Source organism: Polypterus senegalus, chromosome 5 (genome assembly GCF_016835505.1).
Source record: "Polypterus senegalus isolate Bchr_013 chromosome 5, ASM1683550v1, whole genome shotgun sequence".
Taxonomy (NCBI): Eukaryota; Metazoa; Chordata; class Cladistia; order Polypteriformes; family Polypteridae; genus Polypterus; species Polypterus senegalus.
Window position 1 is genome coordinate 191,038,280 of NC_053158.1, and position 20,965 is coordinate 191,059,244.

Genomic DNA, 20,965 nt, shown 5'->3' on the forward strand with positions numbered 1-20,965 from the left:
ATACCTGCTAAGGGGTAAGCTGAGTGATATGCTAGCAGTCCTTAATAATAGACTGCCTATTGGCAGATCACATTTTGTGAGGATCAACGACTGCCTCTAATGTGACACAACTTCAAGCGAGGCCTACTGAATCAAGAAGATGGTTAAAAAGGAAGGCTTAAGAATGGGACGTCCCCTGGACCTGCTGGAGGCGGTGGCGGAGGAAAGAATGAAGATAAAACTGATGGCCATCCTGAACATTGTCTCTTTGACACGCCAGCATTGAGGCCTTTTAGCCAACTGAAGGCAAGGTGTATGGACAACCGGAGAAGACGGAAGATCCAAAGTGACCAAAACTAGAAGTGCCCTTGGGGTCATAAAGAGCAGCACTATCGCCCCGCCACCTGTACGTGTAGTAATGGCTGGTTTCCTATTGTTAGTGGTTCAATGAATCATCACCCTCACCTTTAAAGTCGGGCACAGCTTGCTAATTCACAGTAATAAAGCAGGTCCACCCTTCACTCCTCACTCACGTATGGCACACAGATGTCTGAATCCTGCCAGCTTCTTCATAGTTTAATCGCTAGAGGGGGCCAGAAAGTTACATTTCCCTAAATAAAGAAGGCATTTTTTCTAACATGCCCTTCCTTTCTATTTTGTTTTTTTTTTTTTAGACAATTTCGTCTGATGCTTGTTCGTGGCTGAGAATTCTGAAGTATAAAACGAGTCGGGAAACAAAATGCACTGAAGAAAAAAACGTGGAATAACTTAAATATTTTCTTACTAGGGTTCTTTTGTTTAGTCTGTAGGATGGCAAGACGGGCCCGTCACGGTGAGCTGTGCAGTCTAAGGATTAATGAGGTGAGATGAAAAGCTACGTGAGCACCGGCGGCCTGCGAGCGCACACAAGTGCCACGTGAGCCGGGCTTTGTGTTCTCCACGACTACAGCTTTGAAATCGACTCCAGGAATGAAAACGGTGCTAACACACATTATACGGAATTATTTATTCAGCACCACATCACAAACACCGTAGGCACTGAAGAGACAAAAGCGGCTCGGAATATGCAAGTCTCTGACAAAGGAAAAGACAAATGACTTTAGAAAGAAAGTGCTGACCCTACTACCGGGGTGTCCAAGAATAATGAAAATCAAAAAACGATGTCATGCTCAGGGCTGGAGATCAAACCTGGCACGTGGAAGTGCTTAGATTATGTCAAGTGAGCATTTTAAAAAAGTGAAACATAAGCAAAGCAGGAAAGGAAGCTCTGCACTGAGAGAGTTCAAAGCCCACCCATCTCCACAGATAGGAAAATGAACTCGCCAGGATTTGTATAAACGTGCCACCTAAATAAATGCCTCCCATCATTCACTGCAGGGTCACAGATCCTACCACAGCTGCAGTGGGCACAAGGCAAAAGCTTAACCTGGCAGCCCTCGGGCAATTTTAATGTTTGGGGAAAGCCGATGCCCTCTGATCATTACAGGGTCACGGGGCACATCCTGACAGCAGGGCAATGGTGGACGTCAATTATGGGACACAGCAGGTCCATTTTGGTGTAAATATTTGGGGGATACCCCTGAGCCCCAAAATGCACCCTGGGAAGTCAGTCATAACAAAAAAGTATGTTTTATTGTCCAGATAATAAGTAATTCTGTACAAAGCTCCTCACAACGGCCATTGTTTCCAAAACAGCTGCCTAGCGCCGCTCGCCCAGTTGGTACGGCTGAGGTATTGTTTACACACCTGGTTTCCATTCGTCTGCACTGCTTTCTGTTGAGCTTCACATCCGGCTGGGCTGGTGGCCGTCGTTGAGTACGTGTAGGTCACCTGCGGGATAAGGATGGTCGATTTGTTGGTAGCCAGAGCCCTCAGACAAGGAACGCTGTTCTTGTCAGTAATGGCCACAATAGTCGGGAGCTGAGTGGTGACAGTGGGGATGGCAATGTTAATAGGATTGGCACTTGAGGAACTAACATAAATAGGATTTGGGTTTGTATTAATACTGTCGCTTGGAGGCTGCTCCTTCTTTGTGCAAGTTAAATTCAAGGGTTCTTCCTGAACGGAGTAAACACTGTTCTGGTAAACACTGGTACTGGTGGCTCGGTCCGCGTTCTCTCTGGGTTGCTTTGGTAGTGACAGATCAAGGGGCTCTGCCTGTGCATCCTGTTCCGAGTCCTCTTCTTCTTTCACTGCAACAGGCCTGGACGAAGATAAATTTAGTGGTAACGGAGGAGGAGTGGTGCTGCTAGAGCCGTTGACCTTCATGTTTAAAGGCCTTATAGAAATCACCTGGGATGTAGTCAATAGGACCGGGCTCTGGGCCACCGCGGCGCCTTCCTGTGATTCCCCTGCTGGAAGAGAGAGCGTTTTTGCTTGATCGCACTCGGGGCCGAGGACCTCCTTTTCAGACGGCGGACTTGAAGTCTCCATGGAAATCTGCCCGCTCTGCATCTTCTCAAACCATTTCTTCACAACGTCGAGCGGTAAGCTCACCGAGTCGGAAATCTTGGAGAGTTCCTCCGTAGTTGGCTGTGCATTTAAGGCATAATACGCCTTCAGGAGTGACAGGAGATTCTTCAGAGGGGGCTGACCTGGAAAGACATTTGCATCGGGCGGCAGAGACGAAACGGCAGAGTCACATTTCTCCGAGTCCGTTCCGTTCTGCTGAGGGGTCTGAGCACCACTGTTGCATTTCGAGTTGCAGTGCTTAGGCTCTTGAAGTCCATTCAAAGCGCCCGGGCAGTCGTCGCACAGTAAACACGTGCTGCTGCCATTTTCAGCCGCTGGACTTTTGCTTTTCTCCGTCTTCACGGTGAGGTCTTCTGGCAGCTTCTCAGTTTTACAGATTTCGGTATTCCCAGGAATCTCCTTTTTTGGGCTCAGAGGCAGTACCTGAACTTGGCTGGGTTGCTCTAGACTATAATTGATGATGATTTTGGTTGTTCCATCTTGGTCAACCAGAGGAAGACTAAAAGCAGATATAACTGAATGAGAACCCTGCTGGACTGTGGCCGAGCCGATTGTTCCTTGTTCTTTGGACGAAGAATTGGCGTGAGCGTTCTCGAGGACTGCTACTTTGAGAACATTCTGAATGTCGCTTAGGTTGATGCTGATGGGGGAGACCAAACCAACAGTTGGCAAAACCACCGCCTGCACCACGCCCTGAGACGACGCGGTGGCCTGAAGCGAGGAGCCGCCGTTAAACACTCCATTTTGCAGAGGGGCGGCACAATTGATTCCGGACACCACAATAGGCTTGTACTCAAAATCCACAGGTTCAGTTTTGATTTGGTTTAGAGGAAGCTGTTCTTGCAACGGCTTGCTGTTATCTATCTTCTCGCGAAGCTGAGTTCTGGAAGGGGCACTTGGCGATGAGGACAGTGATGGGGAAGGACACTGAGACGTCTTGACACCTGGCCGGGGTCTGCCATTCACTGGCATGACCCCGATGCACTTTTTGCTACTGATGTGGGAGCTGTAGGAGCCGGAGTGGGAAAATCGCTTTTTACAGTTTGGGCATTCATATGGCTTCTCCCCTGGAAAGAAGAACAGAAAGCACGATTTGTTAGGATTCGATACCGAAAGGATGGGCAAACATTAAAGAAAACACTCCAAATATGAAAGTAAATTACTACTAATGAATAGTTTCAGGCATTTATTAGAAGAAAAGAAGTTAATCCAAATGATTATCGTAATTTATCAAATTAACTAGATAAAACAGAAGGAAGCTGTCATGTTTCAGCCAGCATTTCTCACTGGGCTGTGTGTTTTGTCTAATTTTGTATCTTTATTTGTATTAATGCTTCTTTTCTTTATTATGTATGGTATTCTTTGTTTTTATTTGATTATGTCCCATATTTGCATGTCCCGTTATGTCTCAATCACCGCCAGGAATTGCCCTCCATACTTTCTATTGGTTCTCCAAGGGGCGGGGCCACCTGCCAATCACCGCCAGGAACTGCCCTCCATCCTATCTATTGGTTCCCCAAGGGGCGGGGCCACCTACCAATCACCGCCAGGAACTGCCCTCCATCCTTTCTATTGGTTCCCCAAGGGGCGGGGCCACCTACCAATCACCGCCAGGAACTGCCCTCCATCCTTTCTATTGGTTCCCCAAGGGGCGGGGCCACTTACCACTCACCACCAGGAACTGCCTATCCTTTCTATTGGTTCTCCAAGGGGCGGGTCCACCTGCCAATCACCGCCAGGAACTGCCCTCCATCCTATCTATTGGGTCTCCAAGGGGGTGGAGCCACCTGCCAATCACCACCAGGCAATGCCCTCCATTCTATGTATTGGTTCCCCAAGGGGCTGGGCCTTTTGCCAATTACTGCCAGGCACTGTCCTCCACTCTGTGTATTGAAGGGCCTGCCATAGTTCCTAGCAGTTCATTCTGAATGTGCTATGGAGTGGAGTGTTTCTTGTAGTTAATTGTGCTTCTTTTTGTTTGATTTTGGGATTTTCTTGGTTTTTTGAACCTGTGATCAGTTTTTGACTTTTGCCTTTGGATTCTGGTATGGAACTTGGCTTGCTGTGGATAATTGTCTTGCCATCTCAGGCAATTCCTTTGTGCTATTAGGAGCTTTGTGTTTTAGCTGAGCCTTTTGTTAAAATAAACGTCTTATTTCATAAAGGTTATTCAAGGCCCTTTTTTGTATCTAGTTGGGTTTTTGACAGTATTCCCCCCCCCTAGAGGGCCACTTTTGAAGTGCTTTGCAGATTCCCGGGTCAGGACAGAAACAGAAGAGGGTTAAAATGAAACAAGGAAATTAACTAAGAAATTACACAACCAAAGTAAAGGGCTAGTTATTTAAAAAAAGAGAAATCCTAAGCAAGAAACCGAACAGGGAAAACGGAAGGCAAATGTCAAGCAATGACAAAAACATAAATTCCTAATAATAAATACTCTTGTTTATCAAAACTAAACTAACTATTTAAGCTTTAGTTGAACAGTACTGATTTAAAATACTCAGTAACTGGGATGAGACAAAGTGAGAATGACAGGGACAAAAATAAAAGCAATCAGAGCAAACTAATACCACGGAAAAGAGCTGAGGAAATGGGAGTTTTTTATGTTCCTCTCAGGTGACTGCAGCCCAAGTGGCCCTAGCACTGGCTGAATGTATTGTAGTCCATAATTCACTCTTAAATTGAAAACAATGAATAAAGGAAAGGAAACAAAAGAAATTTAAACAGAGATATGGTAGGTGGTCAGAAATTTGGGTACATCTGACCATCACACTCGTTACACCTTGTTGGGCATCTCATTCCAAAACCGTGTCAAGTCAAGTGGGCTTTATTGTGCCACACACGTGTGCTTTGGAGGGCGTCAGGGGTTGATGCTGTGCACTAACGCCTCTTCTCCTTCCTCTGCGAATCACCAGATCATAAGAAGACCTAAGCCCTAACCACCTTCCTCATTCCTCTCTAGGCCACGCCCTCTTCCTGATCTTACTTCCGCCTCTTCCTTCCTGGACCCGCCTCTTCCTCTCTACCGCCTATAAAAACCTGGCTTCTTTCCTTCTGTTTCAGTCCTGTTTTGGACACAGTCTCTTGTGACTACTTGGCTTCATTAGATTATATGGGGTGGATTCACCAAACCTTTTTCCGTCTCTGTGTTCTTGTATTTACGATTGTCATACCATCCGTACACCGCATGGTGGCATACAGTGGCATGAACTAATGTTTTACAGGACAATGGTGCCAAATATACAGTATATAAACATAGGATAAGTGCAAGACTGGTAAAGAACTATAATTATACAATAATAGATCAATTAATAAATAAAAATAAGTGAATAGATAGCAATAATTTGAAACAGATAAAAAAATAAATAAATAATAAGTAATAACAGTAGAACTAATAATAAAAAACAACAATAATGACAAATAATAAGTGTACTGCATATAAATTCACTACTAGGGGCAGATCTGAGGGCAGGGTGGCAGCCCAGAATTCAGAGTCCGGCAGCCAGGGGGTAGAAGCTGTTGTAACACCTGGCAGAACTGGAAGTGGGACGAAGAGACCGTGGGGGTGGTCCTTTCATCCCAACGGTGTTCAGTAGGGTTGAGGACAGGGTTCTGCACAGGCCAATGAAATTCCTCTGTGCCTTTATGGTCCTGGCTTTGTGCACGGGAGACCGGTCATGGCGGAACAGAAAAGGGTCTCCACCAAACTAGACCACACAATTGTCTCAAATGTCTTTGTATGCTGCAGCATTAACAGGACCCTTCAATGGAACCGAGGAGCCTAACACAAGCCCTGAAAAAGCAATCCCATGCCATTTTAATGCTCCTCCACCACACTTTACAGTCGGCACTATGCAGTCTAGAAGGTAGTACTCTCCTGGCATCAACCAAACTCAGATTCATCCATTAGACTGCCAGACAGTGAAGCGCAATTCATCACCTCAGAGACCACGTTACAACTGCTCCAAAGTCCAATGGCGATGTTCTTCGCACCAGGGGTCGCCAACTCCAGCCCTGGAGGACCACCATGGCTGCAGGTTTTCATTCTAACCCTTTTTATAATGAGTGCCCTGTTTCTGCTGCTAATTAACTTCTTGTGAATTCATTTTAAATGAATTGCTTTTTAAAGATTTGCTCCCCTTTTCTTCATCGTTTGTCTGAATTGCTTCATTTCTTTCCTTAAATGGCACCCAAACAGAAATGAATTGTGAAGTGAGGGAGCCAACTGAGTCAGACCCGCAAACTCCAACCAATTTAACTCCAACCAACTGCTTAATGAGGAGCCAATTCTTGCTGTTAATTAAACCCATTCTTTAATTTTGTGGATTTGTTGCTGCTTTAGTGGTGCATTAGCAGACATTTCTGAAATTTCTGATTTTCTTTAAGAGCACTGTTAAGACGTTTTAGGGACCTGAGCAGATCAACATTCCTGAGACCTTCATCTTTCTTTATTTTCAGATATTAGATGATGCTCACCAGTTTGCTGGTCCTGTTTTGGCTCATTTTATATCTCATTATTGTTTGGCTGCTAATTAAGAAAAAATAGACAATTAAGGGGTCTGAGTCTTCAAGATCAAGTCAGTTAAAATGAATTCAAAAGAAGTTAATTAGCAGCACAAACAGGTCACTCATTAAGAAAAGGGTTAGAATGAAAACCTGCAGCCACGGTGGTCCTCCAGGACCGGAGTTGGAGACCCCAACACCACTCCAGCTGTAGCTTGGCATTGCACATTCTGATCTTAGGTTTGTGCGCAGCTGGTCGGCCATTTCATGAAGCTCCCAATGCGCAGTTCTTGTGCCAATGATGCCTCCACAGTCTAGAATTCTGCTGTGATTGACGTCACAGAGGATGGTCGAGTTTCACCTGCAATGTGCCCTTGGCAGTCCCACCGTGTGAGTTTTTGTGGTCTGTCACTTTGTGGCTGAACTGTGTTGCTCCCCGACGTTTCCACAGAGCAGAACTTTCATGTGTTGACATGTGGCAAAGGTGGTGTCCTATGACAGCGTCACATTTACAGCGCAAGTCAAAATGATGTTAACACTAATGGATTATTTTTATCTTGACCACACCTTTCCAGGTCGATGGATAGGTCAGGGTGGACGATTGCCATGGCCTCCACACCCTCCTGATTTGATACCCTGGGATTTCAGGGAGCGTGTGTATAGCAGACAAAATACTGACTGTGGTATCATCTATTCCCTGTGAAAGGTGTGTTGCTCGTTGGTTTTTGCGTGTTGAACGTGATGGTGAACAGGTTGAGATATTCCTGTAAATCATCTTGCACATATGAAGTATGTTTTGTGAATAAATTGTTTCCGCCATTCAAATGTTAACATCATTTTGACGCACCCTGTAAAGTCCCTGAGTTCTTCAGTACGACCCGTTCCACCGCCAACAGAGACTACTGGCTATGCGCTTACGCACCTGTTAACAACAGTTGCTTAATAATTTAGAGGGGTGCCCACGCATTTTCAGCCATATAGTGTGGGTGTAGCTTGGGGCCTAGACAGAGGAAACAATCTTAATGACAAGGACCACCCTTATTTATGACCCTCGCCGTCATTTTAAGCTGTTCCGTTTTAGTACAACACAGAAGTACCAACTTAGAGTAGGTGCCATCATGTGACTGTGCTCAGATGTGTTAACGGCAAGCAACTTCATTCCCGCTTACCAATTTACCAAGTGTTGTGCTGTGAAAGGAGCAAAGCAGAACACCTACCATTCTTTTCAAAGAATGCAAATGTCAAATAAGAGCTGGAGAATAAGCAGCTGTAAGCAAAGTTCAGATACCTACCGCTGTGAATACGCAAGTGTTCTTTTAGGTGGTGCTTATATTTAAATGCTTTTCCACATTCAGTGCATTTGAATTTCCGATTACCACCAGACTGTGCTACGTGACGCTGAAAAACAAGCAAAAAAAACAAACATCATTACTTTCAATTGTAATTACATTTCTAAAAAAAGGCATATAAAGCTAATAGAACACTTTCCCATGAATGTGTTACGGTTTCTCTTAATGCGGTGCAGAGGTGAGTGCTGATGCCTCATGGATCTCAGGACTTGAGTAGGATTGTCAGCCCTGTCCCAGCTGGTTCATCTTTTGTTCTCCATAAGTTTGCATGGATTTCTTTGCCAATCCCCAACACATATTTCAAACATATGTGAGTTGGCATAACTGGTGTGTTTAAATTGACACATGTAAGTAGGGCATCTCATCCACCCTATGCATTTGGCGCTTTTCCACTGCATAGTACGGCACGACACGGTTCAGTTCAGCTCACTATTGGGGCGTTTTCCACTGGGAACAGTACCTGGTACCTGGTCCTTTTTTTAGTACCACCTCAGCCGAGGTTCCAAGCGCGCCGAACCGTTACCAAAACGTGACGCGTAAACTCTGCTGGTCACTGATTGGCCGGAGAAAATCGTCATTACTGCGTCACTGGCTATTCTTTTCTTTAAAGGTACACACACGCGCAAGTTTGTGTCCCGTCTCTCCATCGCTGGACGCAGTTTGTTGCATAAGTGGATGAATGTTTCTTCAGACATTCGAAAGTTCTCCAGCCACTGAGTGTTTGTAAAACCGGGAACAATCACATCCCACCACTCTGAAGCACGGTTAAATGTCCAAACAGATGGTCTGTTGCGGCGACTTTTTTGCAAAATGTGGAAGATCTGTAATATACAGAATCAGCATTTTAATGTTACACTGGCAGTTAAGTTCATTTTATGCTTTGCAACAGTGATAAAAGTTAGCTAGTGACGTGCTTTTTTTAGATGCTTACCCTTGCGCGTCGTCGAGCTAAAGTGTTGTCGTCGTCTGCGTGTTGTTGTAAAAGTTCCACAGTGTCACGGCAGTAGAGGTGGCGCAACTATAGCGACACGTGAATAATCCCGCCCACTCTAAAGCGGTACTAAACTGCAGTCGAAACGCAAACCGAGCCGAACCAAGGTGAGCTTTACTGAACCGTGCTGTGCCGTACTATGCAGTGGAAAAACGCCTATTGATTCCCCAAGGGGTGGGGCCACCTGCCAGTCATCGGTTCCTTTGCTGCACTTTAATGCTGCCAAGAAAGCCAAAAAACCAGCACAACACACTTTGATGAAAGCCCGATCCGGACGGGATTAGTTTTGTACCCGGAGGGGAGTGAAAGTAGTTATAGTTTTAGTCCAATTTCCTCAAATGACAAAATCGGGAGTGCTCTCCTCTCGACTTTCTCGTATACTCAGATATGGGGCTGGATATTTGAGGACTAAACCTCAAGACGATGATTATATTTTTATATTATGTACATTAAAGAGCCACCAACAACAAATCAAGTCAAATTAATAATATATTGAACAATTATTATAAAAGTCAAGTTGAATAAATTGGACTCTGCAGCTGCACGAATAAAAAATTGAGCATGATAATTTTATTTTGGCTAACAATTCAGGTAAATTACCACTTTCAGCAAGCGGAAGTGAGTCAAAAGTTGCAAGAGACTTTAGTGAGGTGTGTAATGTAATACAGAAAATTTAATTTACATAAATTAATTTACGTGTATTACCATCTGAACGTCAAACGGAAAATTGTGATTATCTCGAAAACTGGTCGTTTTTCGAAAAATGCAAAGTGACAAAAAATGCTTAGAATGTGGTGCTTTACCGTAATATGATGTGAAATGATCACATTTCTAATATTTTTGGGGAAACATTTCAGGCAATTTACCAGTTCCGGATAGCAGAAATAGCTCAAAAGTTAATAGAAATCTACATTTTGTACCCAATACTTGCATGCAAAATTTGGTTGACCTAAGTGTACTCAAGTTATCGTATTTACTCACACACACAGACAAGACATAATTCCAAAAATGATATTATCAGACTCAGGGTGGTCTAAAATGCTGAGATTCATCAAAATCTTGAAATCGAATTTTTGGACGATTCCAATAGTTTCCTTATATTTCGTATATGAGCAAGTAAAAAACTGATTGCTGACAATGAATTTAATGAACAGAATTGTATGGGTGGGCTTCTTGCAAACATTTTGCAGTGTAAGTATTTACTTATACGCAGTGGAAGAAGAAGTCATTGCATGTATAAAGTGCTTTACATAGGGACGGGTGGCGCCACTTCAACCACCAACATAGTGGGCGTTCATTAAGAACTCGCGACTGATAACGACAGAATTAGAAGTGACTTCAGGCACCTTGTATTTGTTCATGACAGAAGTCATTATTCAGCACCCATCTGCGCACTCTTCTTTGCCTTTTCCAAATCGCCAGCATTAAATGGGGTTACCAAGGTGGAAGGAATCCTTACCCTTTGTTTTGACTCCTCTCTTGATTTATTTATATATTATACATTTTTATATACATATATACATTTATATACAGTATATATATACAGTATATGCCATAAAATATCTGTCAAATAATACAAAGTGTACACAATACATATTTTGCTCTAATTGGGGCTTATCAAGTGTATGCACCTTTGCTTCCCCTTGCAGGGATCGAACCTCAGACGTCAATGCCTGAGGCAGAGCCTCATATGTTGTGCCATGACAACTGTTTTGCTTACCTGTGACAAATGGAGTATTATATCCATAGGTCTGATCCGCAGTCTGATTATTTGGGTGGTCACTCACCAGGTAACAAACATCCACCAAATCCTCTCAGTTGTGAGAAGCCGCAAGTGTTACCTGGTAGGTAACCACACAAATAATCAGATTGTGATCAGATCTAATATATTTTAATGAATGGTATGGAATGCAGGGTCCAGGGTATGCCATTAAACTGCATTCAGTCCTGCAAGCGGTCCTCCAACTTGCAGGGAAATCATGGGGTTTGATTGGCACTCCAGCCACCGTAATAAAAACTTCCCGCAGCTCTGAGACGACGGACAGGACTCCTTTCTGCTGTCCGCGGGAGTAGCTCTGCCATAAGAAGGCTGCTTGCATTATGAAGGGGATGGGGAAAGCCCTTGGGAGCCCCATCCCTGGAAGAGTCAAAACTGTCAGAAAACCAATGACGTCAGGCCTGTTGGGGATCAGAACTGGTGTGGTGCTGAGGTGTCGCCCGCTGCACAGCAACACTCGGGTCCCAATTTGAGGCGGCCCATCCGGGTAGGTGTGTGGAACGTCTTGTCTCTCCGGCATGATGATCACCTTCATCTGCTGTCGAAGGAACTTTGTAAACTCCGCATTTCAGTGGCGGCACTCTCTAAAGTGGGCAGACCTGGGACTGGCCAGATCTCTGTAGGTGGGTACATCAGACAAGACAATAGACAAGGCAGCCAGAGAGTGCTGTAATCGGAGTCTCATGCAGAGACTGGCATCCCAGTAGGGACTGAGCAAGGAACCGTACCCAGGCCAGTATAATGAAAGGACAGGGGAAGACAATTTATTTGGGTTATTCTCCTCCCTGGGTGACGGTACCTTTACTGATACCCACAGGACAAGTTGGGCGCTACAGTTCCACGGACCTGTTGGGTTCCATGGGGTGCTTCCAGGGAGTGTTGAGGGGATTAATATTCCCCATTTTCTAGAGCTTCAGCCTCACTCGGAAGTACATCCAGGTATGAAAGAAGCAGCTCCACTTCAGCACACGGAGCCAGAGTCCTAATTAGAGTTGGACGTGGACAGGAGAGTGGAAGAGAGAAACACAAAAGAGAGAGCTGTACAGAAGGCACTGTTGCCATTAAAACACTTTAACTCTCGTGGTGTAAATGTGTAATCTACATATATAGACACAAACCATTCTTTTAAAAGAAGGCAAATGTCAAATAAGAGCTGGAGAATAAGCAGCTGTAAGCAAAGAAAAGGTTGCAAGAAAAAGTAAGTGAATCTTTGTGATTTCTGTACTGATTCTTAATAAAATGTGGTGAGATCTTCAACTAAGTCATAAGGGTAGACAAGCACAATCTGACTCAACTACTAACACACACAGTTGGACTTTACGTGTCTGTACTGAGCACATTGAGTCATCATTCACAGTGCAGACTGGACAAAGTAAGTGACTTCCGTGTTAATGGCGTCTCGAGAAGCGATTTTTAGAAAGGTGTCTCAATTAAGGAGACGAGACTGGTAGTGGGGGTCCCCAGCCAGGTGCCTCAGTCTTTAAATGAAGGCACACAAAGCCTGCTTAATAACAAATCTGTTCTCCTCATGAAAGATTGGTTAGCGTGAACCATACCTTGATCCAAATGACTGCCACAGGACTTTAGGCGATGCATTACAGGTGCCAGTCATAAAATTAGAATATCATGACAAAGTTGATTTATTTCAGTAATTCCATTCAAAAAGTGAAACTTGTATATTAGATTCATTCATTACACACAGACTGATGTATTTCAAATGTTTATTTCTTTTAATTTTGATGATTATAACTGACAACTAATGAAAGTCCCAAATTCAGTATCTCGGAAAATTAAAATATCAATTAAGACCAAAGGATTTTTAGAAATGTTGGCCAACTGAAAGGTATGAACATGAAAAGTATGAGCATGTACAGCACTCAATATTTAGTTGGGGCTCCTTTGGCCTGGATTACTGCAGCAATGCGGCGTGGCATGGAGTCGATCAGTCTGTGGCACTGCTCAGGTGTTATGAGAGCCCATGTTGCTCTGATAGTGGCCTTCAGCTCTTCTGAATTGTTGGGTCTGGCGTATTGCATCTTCCTCTTCACAATACCCCATAGATTTTCTATGGGGTTAAGGTCAGGCGAGTTTGCTGGCCAATCAAGAACAGGGATACCATGGTCCTTAAACCAGGTACTGGTAGTTTTGGCACTTTGTGCAGGTGCCAGGTCCTGAAATCTGCATCTCCATAAAGTTCGTCAGCAGCAGGAAGCATGAAGTGCTCTAAAACTTCCTGGTAGACGGCTGCGTTGACCTTGGACCTCAGAAAACACAATGGACCAACACCAGCAGATGACATGGCACCCCAAACCATCACTGACTGTGGAAACTTTACACTGGACCTCAAGCAACGTGGATTCTGTGCCTCTCCTCTCTTCCTCCAGACTCTGGGACCTTGATTTCCAAAGGAAATGCAAAATTTACTTTCATCAGAGAACATAACTTTGGACCACTCAGCAGCAGTCCAGTCGAGACGCTTCTGACGCTGTCTCTTGTTCAAGAGTGGCTTGACACAAGGAATGCGACAGCTGAAACCCATGTCTTGCACACGTCTGTGTGTGGTGGTTCTTGAAGCACTGACTCCAGCTGCAGTCCACTCTTTGTGAATCTCCCCCACAGTTTTCAATGGTTTTGTTTCACAATCCTCTCCAGGGTGCGGTTATCTCTATTGCTTGTACACTTTGTTCTACCACATCTTGTCCTTCCCTTCGTCTCTCTATTAATGTGCTTGGACACAGAGCTCTGTGAACAGCCAGCCTCTTTAGCAATGACCTTTTGTGTCTTGCCCTCCTTGTGCAGGGTGTCAATGGTTGTCTTTTGGACAACTGTCAAGTCAGCAGTCTTCCCCATGATTGTGTAGCCTACAGAATGAGACTGAGAGACCATTTAAAGGCTTTTGTAGGTGTTTTGAGTTAATTAGCTGATTAGAGTGTGGCACCAGGTGTCTTCAATATTGAACCTTTTCACAATAATTTGGGACTTTCATTAGTTGTCAGTTGTAATCCTCAAAATTAAAAGAAATAAACATTTGAAATACATCAGTCTGTGTGTAATGAATGAATCTAATATACAAGTTTCACTTTTTGAATGGAATTACTGAAATAAATCAACTTTGTCATGACATTCTAATTTTATGACCAGCACCTATATACAGAGGCATAACGGCAGAAAAATCTACAAAAGCATTGCTAAAGTCCTTGGTGTTCATCAATCCATGGGAGGACAAATGGTCTACAAAGTGTCGCCAAGACAGATTCCAGGAAAAAAAAAAAACAGCACGGATTGCTGACAATGGATTAGTGGACAGAAATGTATGGATGGACTCCTTGCAGTGTAAGTATTTACATGCCCACAGTGGAAGAAGAACACGTTGCATTTTATAGCTCCTTTCAAGACAGTCAATAGTGCTTTGTATAGAGATGGGGGGCATCCACCTGAATGATGTGACGGCAGCCATTTTTGCATCACACATTAGCTATTAGGTGGTGAAAGAGTGAGAGCCAGTTAGAGATGTGGAATGATTAGGGGGCCAGAATGACCGGGATACAATGGGCAATTCAGAAAGGCCATTGAGGAACACCCTACTCTTTACTAAGGATGCCCAGGGATCTTTTATGACCACAGAGAGTCAGAACCTCAGTTTAACATCTCATCTGAAGGATGGCACCATTTTTACAGCACAGTGTCCCCGTCACTGCACTGGGATTCACACACAGACCACGGGGTAAGCACCCCCTGCTGGCCTTGTCAACACCTCTTCCAGCAACAACCCAAGCTATTCCTGGTTGATCACTCCAAAAACACAAGAGGCAATCCTGAAAGAGGCAGAAAAGAAACCCAAGGGAAACAGAAAAAGTCCTCCAGAAAAGTCCACAAACTTCAAAATGTAAAAGTCTTTGTTTTACGTGTCCACCTTTAGGAACACACTGAACAAGAATGGTGTTCATTGAAGGACAACCACAAAGGAAATCACTGCTGTCAAGGAAAAAAAAACACATTGCCGCAGATCTTAAGCGTGTCCACCTGGATGATCCACAACACTTCTGTGAAAATATGGACGGTTGAGGCAAAAGTTGAAACTTTCTGGCACAAATGCACAACATTATTTCTGGAGGGAAAAAGGTCTGTAGACCCCACTAAAACCTCACGTCAATGCTGTGTGATGTGAGAGAGATTCCTGGTTTTGGCCTACTTTGCTGCCTTAGGACGTAGATGTCTTCAGTCATCGGGAGAACAATCCAGTCAAAGGTGAATCAAGACATTTGACAGGGATATGTATGTGCAACAGCTCATGACCTCAAGCTTAAGAGAGTGAGACAATGACCCAAAACGCACAAATACATCAACTAAAGAATGGCTGACAAAGAAGAAGATTTGTGTTTGTGGAACGGCCAAGTCAAGAGTCCTGACCATAACACGATTGAGATGCTATGGCTCAACGTGAAGAGCTCTGTGCAATCAAAACAACCTGAAAATATCGATGTAGCGAAACAGATTTGTCGGGTTAGGTGGTCCACAAGTCATCTTCAATGTGCAGCCACAGGAAATGTTTGGTTGTTCCAGCTAAAGGAGGACTTACAAGTATTTGAAATGACTTACGTTTTCCAGCCTGCACTGTGAATGATTAGTCGACGTGCTCAGTACAGACCAGACAAGTCCAGCGGTGCGTGTGTTATTAGTTTAGTCAGATTGTGATTGTCTAGAATTGTGACTTGGATGGAGTTTGGACCACATTTTATTAGGAATCAAGGGTTCGCTTACTTTTTCTTGCAACTGTATACATACGCATTAAAAACAACCGTCACGATGCCAAATGTCCTACCTGATCTCGCCCAGATTTGTGTGCGGTCATGTGACGATCAAGCTGCGTCCTGTAGGCAAAAGTGTAACTGCACAAAGAACAGCTGAAGTTATCTTCGTTCTTCTCGTGGCGATATTTGATGTGTTCCTTTAGTGATGTGTAGCGTTTGTATCCCCTGTCACAGTATGGACACGTGAGAAGCTGAGAAAATGCATCCGGCGTCCCTGTGTAGGATAAAACAAACAAAGAAAAAAATGACGTGGCAGGTAAGAACTGACTTATTACAGTACATGTAGAGAATAACATGTTGGAAGAGCCCATTCCCAGCCTGCTCCACTTCCCATGTAATAAGCACATCAGTTTACTGTAGCGAGCTCTTATTCCCCATACCCCTGTGTTAAAAGGCAAGTCATCTTTGGTCCCCCCAATAAGGCGTCCCCACATTTTCTAAAGCAGACCTGTACTTATTTAACTCTTTGAGGGCTGAATCTGTTTTCAGAGTGGTCTTCAGCCACCGGAGCTAAAGGCAGTTCTGATAAGAGAGTGAAGTGAAGGCGCAAAGCAAAATCCTCCATGGACAATGTTTTGCATATTATTGCTGAATTGGACTCATCCGACTCTGATTTTGATGCAAGTGATCTGGGGCCTCACGTATAACGCCAATGCGTCGAACTCGCACTATAACACGGCGTAAGCACAAAAGCCAAAATGTGCTTATGCACAGAAAAATCCAGATGCAGGAATCTGTGCGTCCTCCAACTTCCATGTTCTTCCGCTACATAAATCCCGATCAGCATGAAAACTAACGCTCGTGCACGCGCTTTATGTAACGCTCCAACTCCTCCCAGAATTACGCCTCTTTGAATATGCAAATCAATATAAATCGCCCTTAAGCTCAGCCTTCTGTGAAAAGACAATGGGAAAAGCACGGGGGAAAATATAAGAATTTCAGCGAATACCAAGTGGAGGCAAAGGAAAAACATCCTATTTGTTCAAACAAACCGTGGTATAATCAACAAAAGGAAGTTGATCGAGTGACATAGCGTGTTGGAGAAACTTGAAAGCTCACGTTCACAAAGTCGCACAGTGCCGGAAATAAAAAAGAAGTCAGATATCAAAGTCGCCGTGAAAAGGCGAGTTGTAGCCCACCGTCTGAGTGTCATATGAAAGCTTATTAGGGTACAGAGAAAAAAAAGGCACACGGTGGGGAAAAAGCACGAAATGTCAACTTCAATCTCGACATTTCCACTTTAATCACGTAGTTTATTTTGTCATTAAAGTAGAACATCATAAACTTTATCTTAAAATCGTTTAATTAACCAGTTTTTCAAATCACATCGTAATTAAAGTAGCACGTTAAATGCTTTGTTTTGTATTTGATCTTCTATGTGCTCTGTGTGTGTGAATCACTACTTGCTTCTTAAACTGGCTCTCTTCCTCCAACTGGACACAGAGTCCATTACATTCGTGATATTACAGCTCTCTGAATAACTAAAATACTGAGATGTATACGTGATGTCATTTTCATGATGATAGGAGTTAAAGCACATTATTAAACATGGGAACACGGTGGTGCAGTGATTGTGTGTGACCTTCAATGAAATAATTTATTGCAGCAGTACTCAGGGGCGGCTCTAGGCTCATGGCGGCCCTGGGCAGAGGAAGAATTGGTGGCTCCTTCGCCCGCCAATGCCAATATGGTAGCTTATGCACGGTGCATGGCCACGTCCGTTGCAGACACTGCATAGCCGCCTCGTGCTCATGACACAAGCATTTAACTTTTGCCAAATTTGTCGCTGCTTTTAGCTGTGTTGTTATTTTCTCTTTCTGTTTTATATTCAATATATATTGGCGTGGCTGTCACTGCAGTCAGTGCTTTTCTTTCTCCAAGTAACTGATCGCCACACAATCAGCTCTGTAATAGACGTTAAGCCATCTGTAAGCTTAGCGCCGATTCTTCAAAACGTTTAAGGAACATTGAAATATCTTCATAGTACGTGTTTAATTATTCTATCCTTCACGACACTCCCAGTGAAGAATATAGATTATTTAAATGAAGTTAAAGTTTTATCTGTATAATTTAATAAACATATTTTGCTGCATTTCACCTTAAAAATGATATCATCATCATATGTAAATACGCGCTTTATAAAGTGGCTCAGGTTGTGAGATATTATAACTGTAGTGCAAGTTTACAGTGGGGTGATTGTACTTATAAGTACAAACCGTTCTACAAGGAGCAATTGATTGGCTGCATTTAAAGTTCTTGGGATGAAACTGTTTCTGAACCGCGAGGTCCGTACAGGAAAGGCTTTGAAACGTTTTGCCGTGGCAGAGACAGCGTGTCCTTGAATGCTGTATACCGATAATTCTCTTCCGATCAGCTGCTGCTGTGATTCACACTCAGATACAGTGATATAAATACTCCGAGTGCTGCAGTGAGAGTAATATGGAAAAAGATGATCTGCTGTGGCAACTCCTAACGGGAGGAGCTGAAAGAAGAAGAAGAAGAAGAAGGAGAAGTGAGAGTAACAACACTAAAGCAGTTATGGTATTTGGAATACTATGGCTGTTCCCTGGACCATTATATTGTTACAAGTTAATTACAATCAGATGCGTTACACTAATAAACAATATGCGGTTAGTTTCAGTGTATTTATAAAGCCGCGTCAGGAAAATAATGAGTAATCACACAGGAACAGTACCATTGCTTTGACGCTGGGTGCCGCCAGTCTGCAAAACCGAGTGGAGAACTTGCGTACGACAAGGTATGAGGTACCGTGGAAAAGTGTGTGGATTTACGCCAAGTGTAGGTTTTATACATCGCGATTTGAACGTGGAAAAGTTCTTACGCAACATTTCTGTGCATACGCACTGTTTATACATGAGGCCCCTGGACATTGAAAACGAAAAGTGATGTACCGTCATAAACTGATCGATCCCAGGCTGATCGTAGTGCTGAACCCGGGTATGTAGTGGCTGACAGCTGCGTGAAGACACTCCTATATGCCATTACATGTCGACATCCGCCTCTAAAGAGTTAAATGATGGCAACGGACCCTTTGCCTAAGTATCCCCCACAGCCACTGATTTTTCTCTTCCTCTCCCAGATCTCAGGTCTTCACAGTAAACTAGTAGTAACAGCATTGGACTAACAGATTCAATCCCGCACCATGTGCCACTTACCATTTGTACAAGATGTCTATCTCTATTAAAGTATAATACACTATTGTCATGACCTTGGGAATAACAAAAGATAAAGTCTCAAAAAACAACAAACAAAAGGAGTTGCCATCAAGGCAAACAAACCCCAATAAACAAATGGAGAGAGAGGAAAAAAAAACGAGCAATAGGTGAGAAATCCAGTAAATCCACAAAGCACAAAGATAAATAATCACAAAGACTCAGGTGACTCCAGGTGGCTCATTAATATTACCAAGATTCATCCCCAGGTATGTTGGAAGTCCATTGTAGGGCTCTGCAGTTCCTGATGGTGGCCCCCACAGAACCCAACAGGGCTGTACCAAACTACAAATCCCAGCATGCCCTGCGGGTGTCCGTAGTGCCTCAGCTGCCCAGTAAGACTCGTCCAAAGGGAAGGTAGTGATCTCTTCCGCGGTAATGGCCAAGGCCTCCAGACACAATAAATATATATATATATATATATATATATATATATATATATACTGTATAAACATACTAGGGGATTCCCCTGCTCGCTTCGCTTGCCAACACCCCAGGCCTGTGCTATACGCCAGCCCCTTTGCATCTCTGCCTCTCGTGTTGTGAAGAGGGGGGCAGAACGTACCCCAAGGAAAAGCGGTCGCTCCTCCGAAACCCCCTCTTAAACGGTGGTACAATGGGAAACAAATATTTTTTTTTTTTACCTCCTCTTTGCTCGATCAACTGCTGGCTTGCTGCTGCCATGCCATGTGATCTGCATCTTACGCGGAGCTTTGAACATTTATATATATAAACTAGTTGTGTAAGCCCATGCTGTAAAAGGCCTGGGCTCCTAGAAACCATGGATTCTGGCACTTCAATCAATCAATCGCATCAGTTGTGCATTAGTGGCTAAGTGAGTTTCTCTTTCCTCTGTGGTTTCATTTTGCTGATGTGCTCACCTCCATTGTCTATCAGCGGCCAAGCGAGTTTCTCTTTCTTTTGGAGGTTTCGTTTTGCTGATGTGATGGCCTCTCTTGTGTATTAGCGGCTAAGCAAGTTTCTCTCTTTTCTCGGTGGTTTCACTTTGGTGACAGAGTCGATTTCTTTGAGCTTCACGCTGTACCCTCGCACTTCTAGGCCAGACAGACAGAAAGACAGACACACTTCCACTTGTAGATGTTTATATATAAGATGTAAAATAAAGATGTCTGTCTGTCTGTGTATTCCCTACATAATCCTACACCCTTTGACCAATCTCGACCACATTTTGTATAGTTGCTCTTTAGGACCATACAGACAAGAGAGACTACTTTGGAACCAAAGTTTTGACTCTGGGGGGTCTCAGTGGGTTTTTTTTTTCTCCGTGTGTGCTACAGTTTGTACACCAGTGCCACCTGCTGGCTCAGAGCAAGTGAAACATCTGAAGAGACTGAAGCCAGCAGAGCCTAGCAAGACTTACCCGGTCAACGCCGTGTGCTGCTTCTGTCGACTGTCATATAAAATGGAGTGTCGTGTGCTTTGGCAGGCGGTGCTGGGTGAGGCCTGATCGAGAGAGGGTGAATCAGAGGGGTGTTGTTTAACTGCTACTTTGTCGGCCTTTCTTAATAATTTATGCACTATGAACTGTCCACCTTGAACTAGGAGAACATGTCAGACATGACAGCATTCATGGTTACAACCCACAAGGCATTATCACAATTCTGGAATCTAATCAGACCTGAAAAGGACAAATCCTTGACTCGTGGGAGCACAGACACTGATGGAGAGGCAGTGTGGATGAAAGATGGGACAGCCAGAAATAACAAGAGGGTCCCCATTTTTAAAACGCACATAAACCTTTGCTTTCTTTTTTCCTTAACCCATTTTACAACGCTAACATTAACATAAACAAGAGAATCCAAAATGAAAGAAAAAGGCCTGTAAGAAAA

General features: G+C 43.8%; 1 protein-coding gene across 2 annotated transcripts in view; it reads right to left on the bottom strand.

Moving 5' to 3' along the window:
* The window catches only part of zeb1b (zinc finger E-box binding homeobox 1b), a 324,647-nt gene that overhangs the window by 12,544 nt on the left and 291,138 nt on the right, over positions 1-20,965 (bottom strand). For both annotated transcript variants that reach the window (XM_039753846.1, XM_039753845.1), the window contains 3 exons: positions 15,894-16,096; positions 8,247-8,352; positions 1,726-3,518 (listed from right to left, as the gene is read on the bottom strand). In XM_039753846.1, the coding sequence (XP_039609780.1) occupies positions 1,726-3,518; positions 8,247-8,352; positions 15,894-16,096 (2,102 nt within the window). The remainder of the gene's footprint in view (positions 1-1,725; positions 3,519-8,246; positions 8,353-15,893; positions 16,097-20,965) is intronic.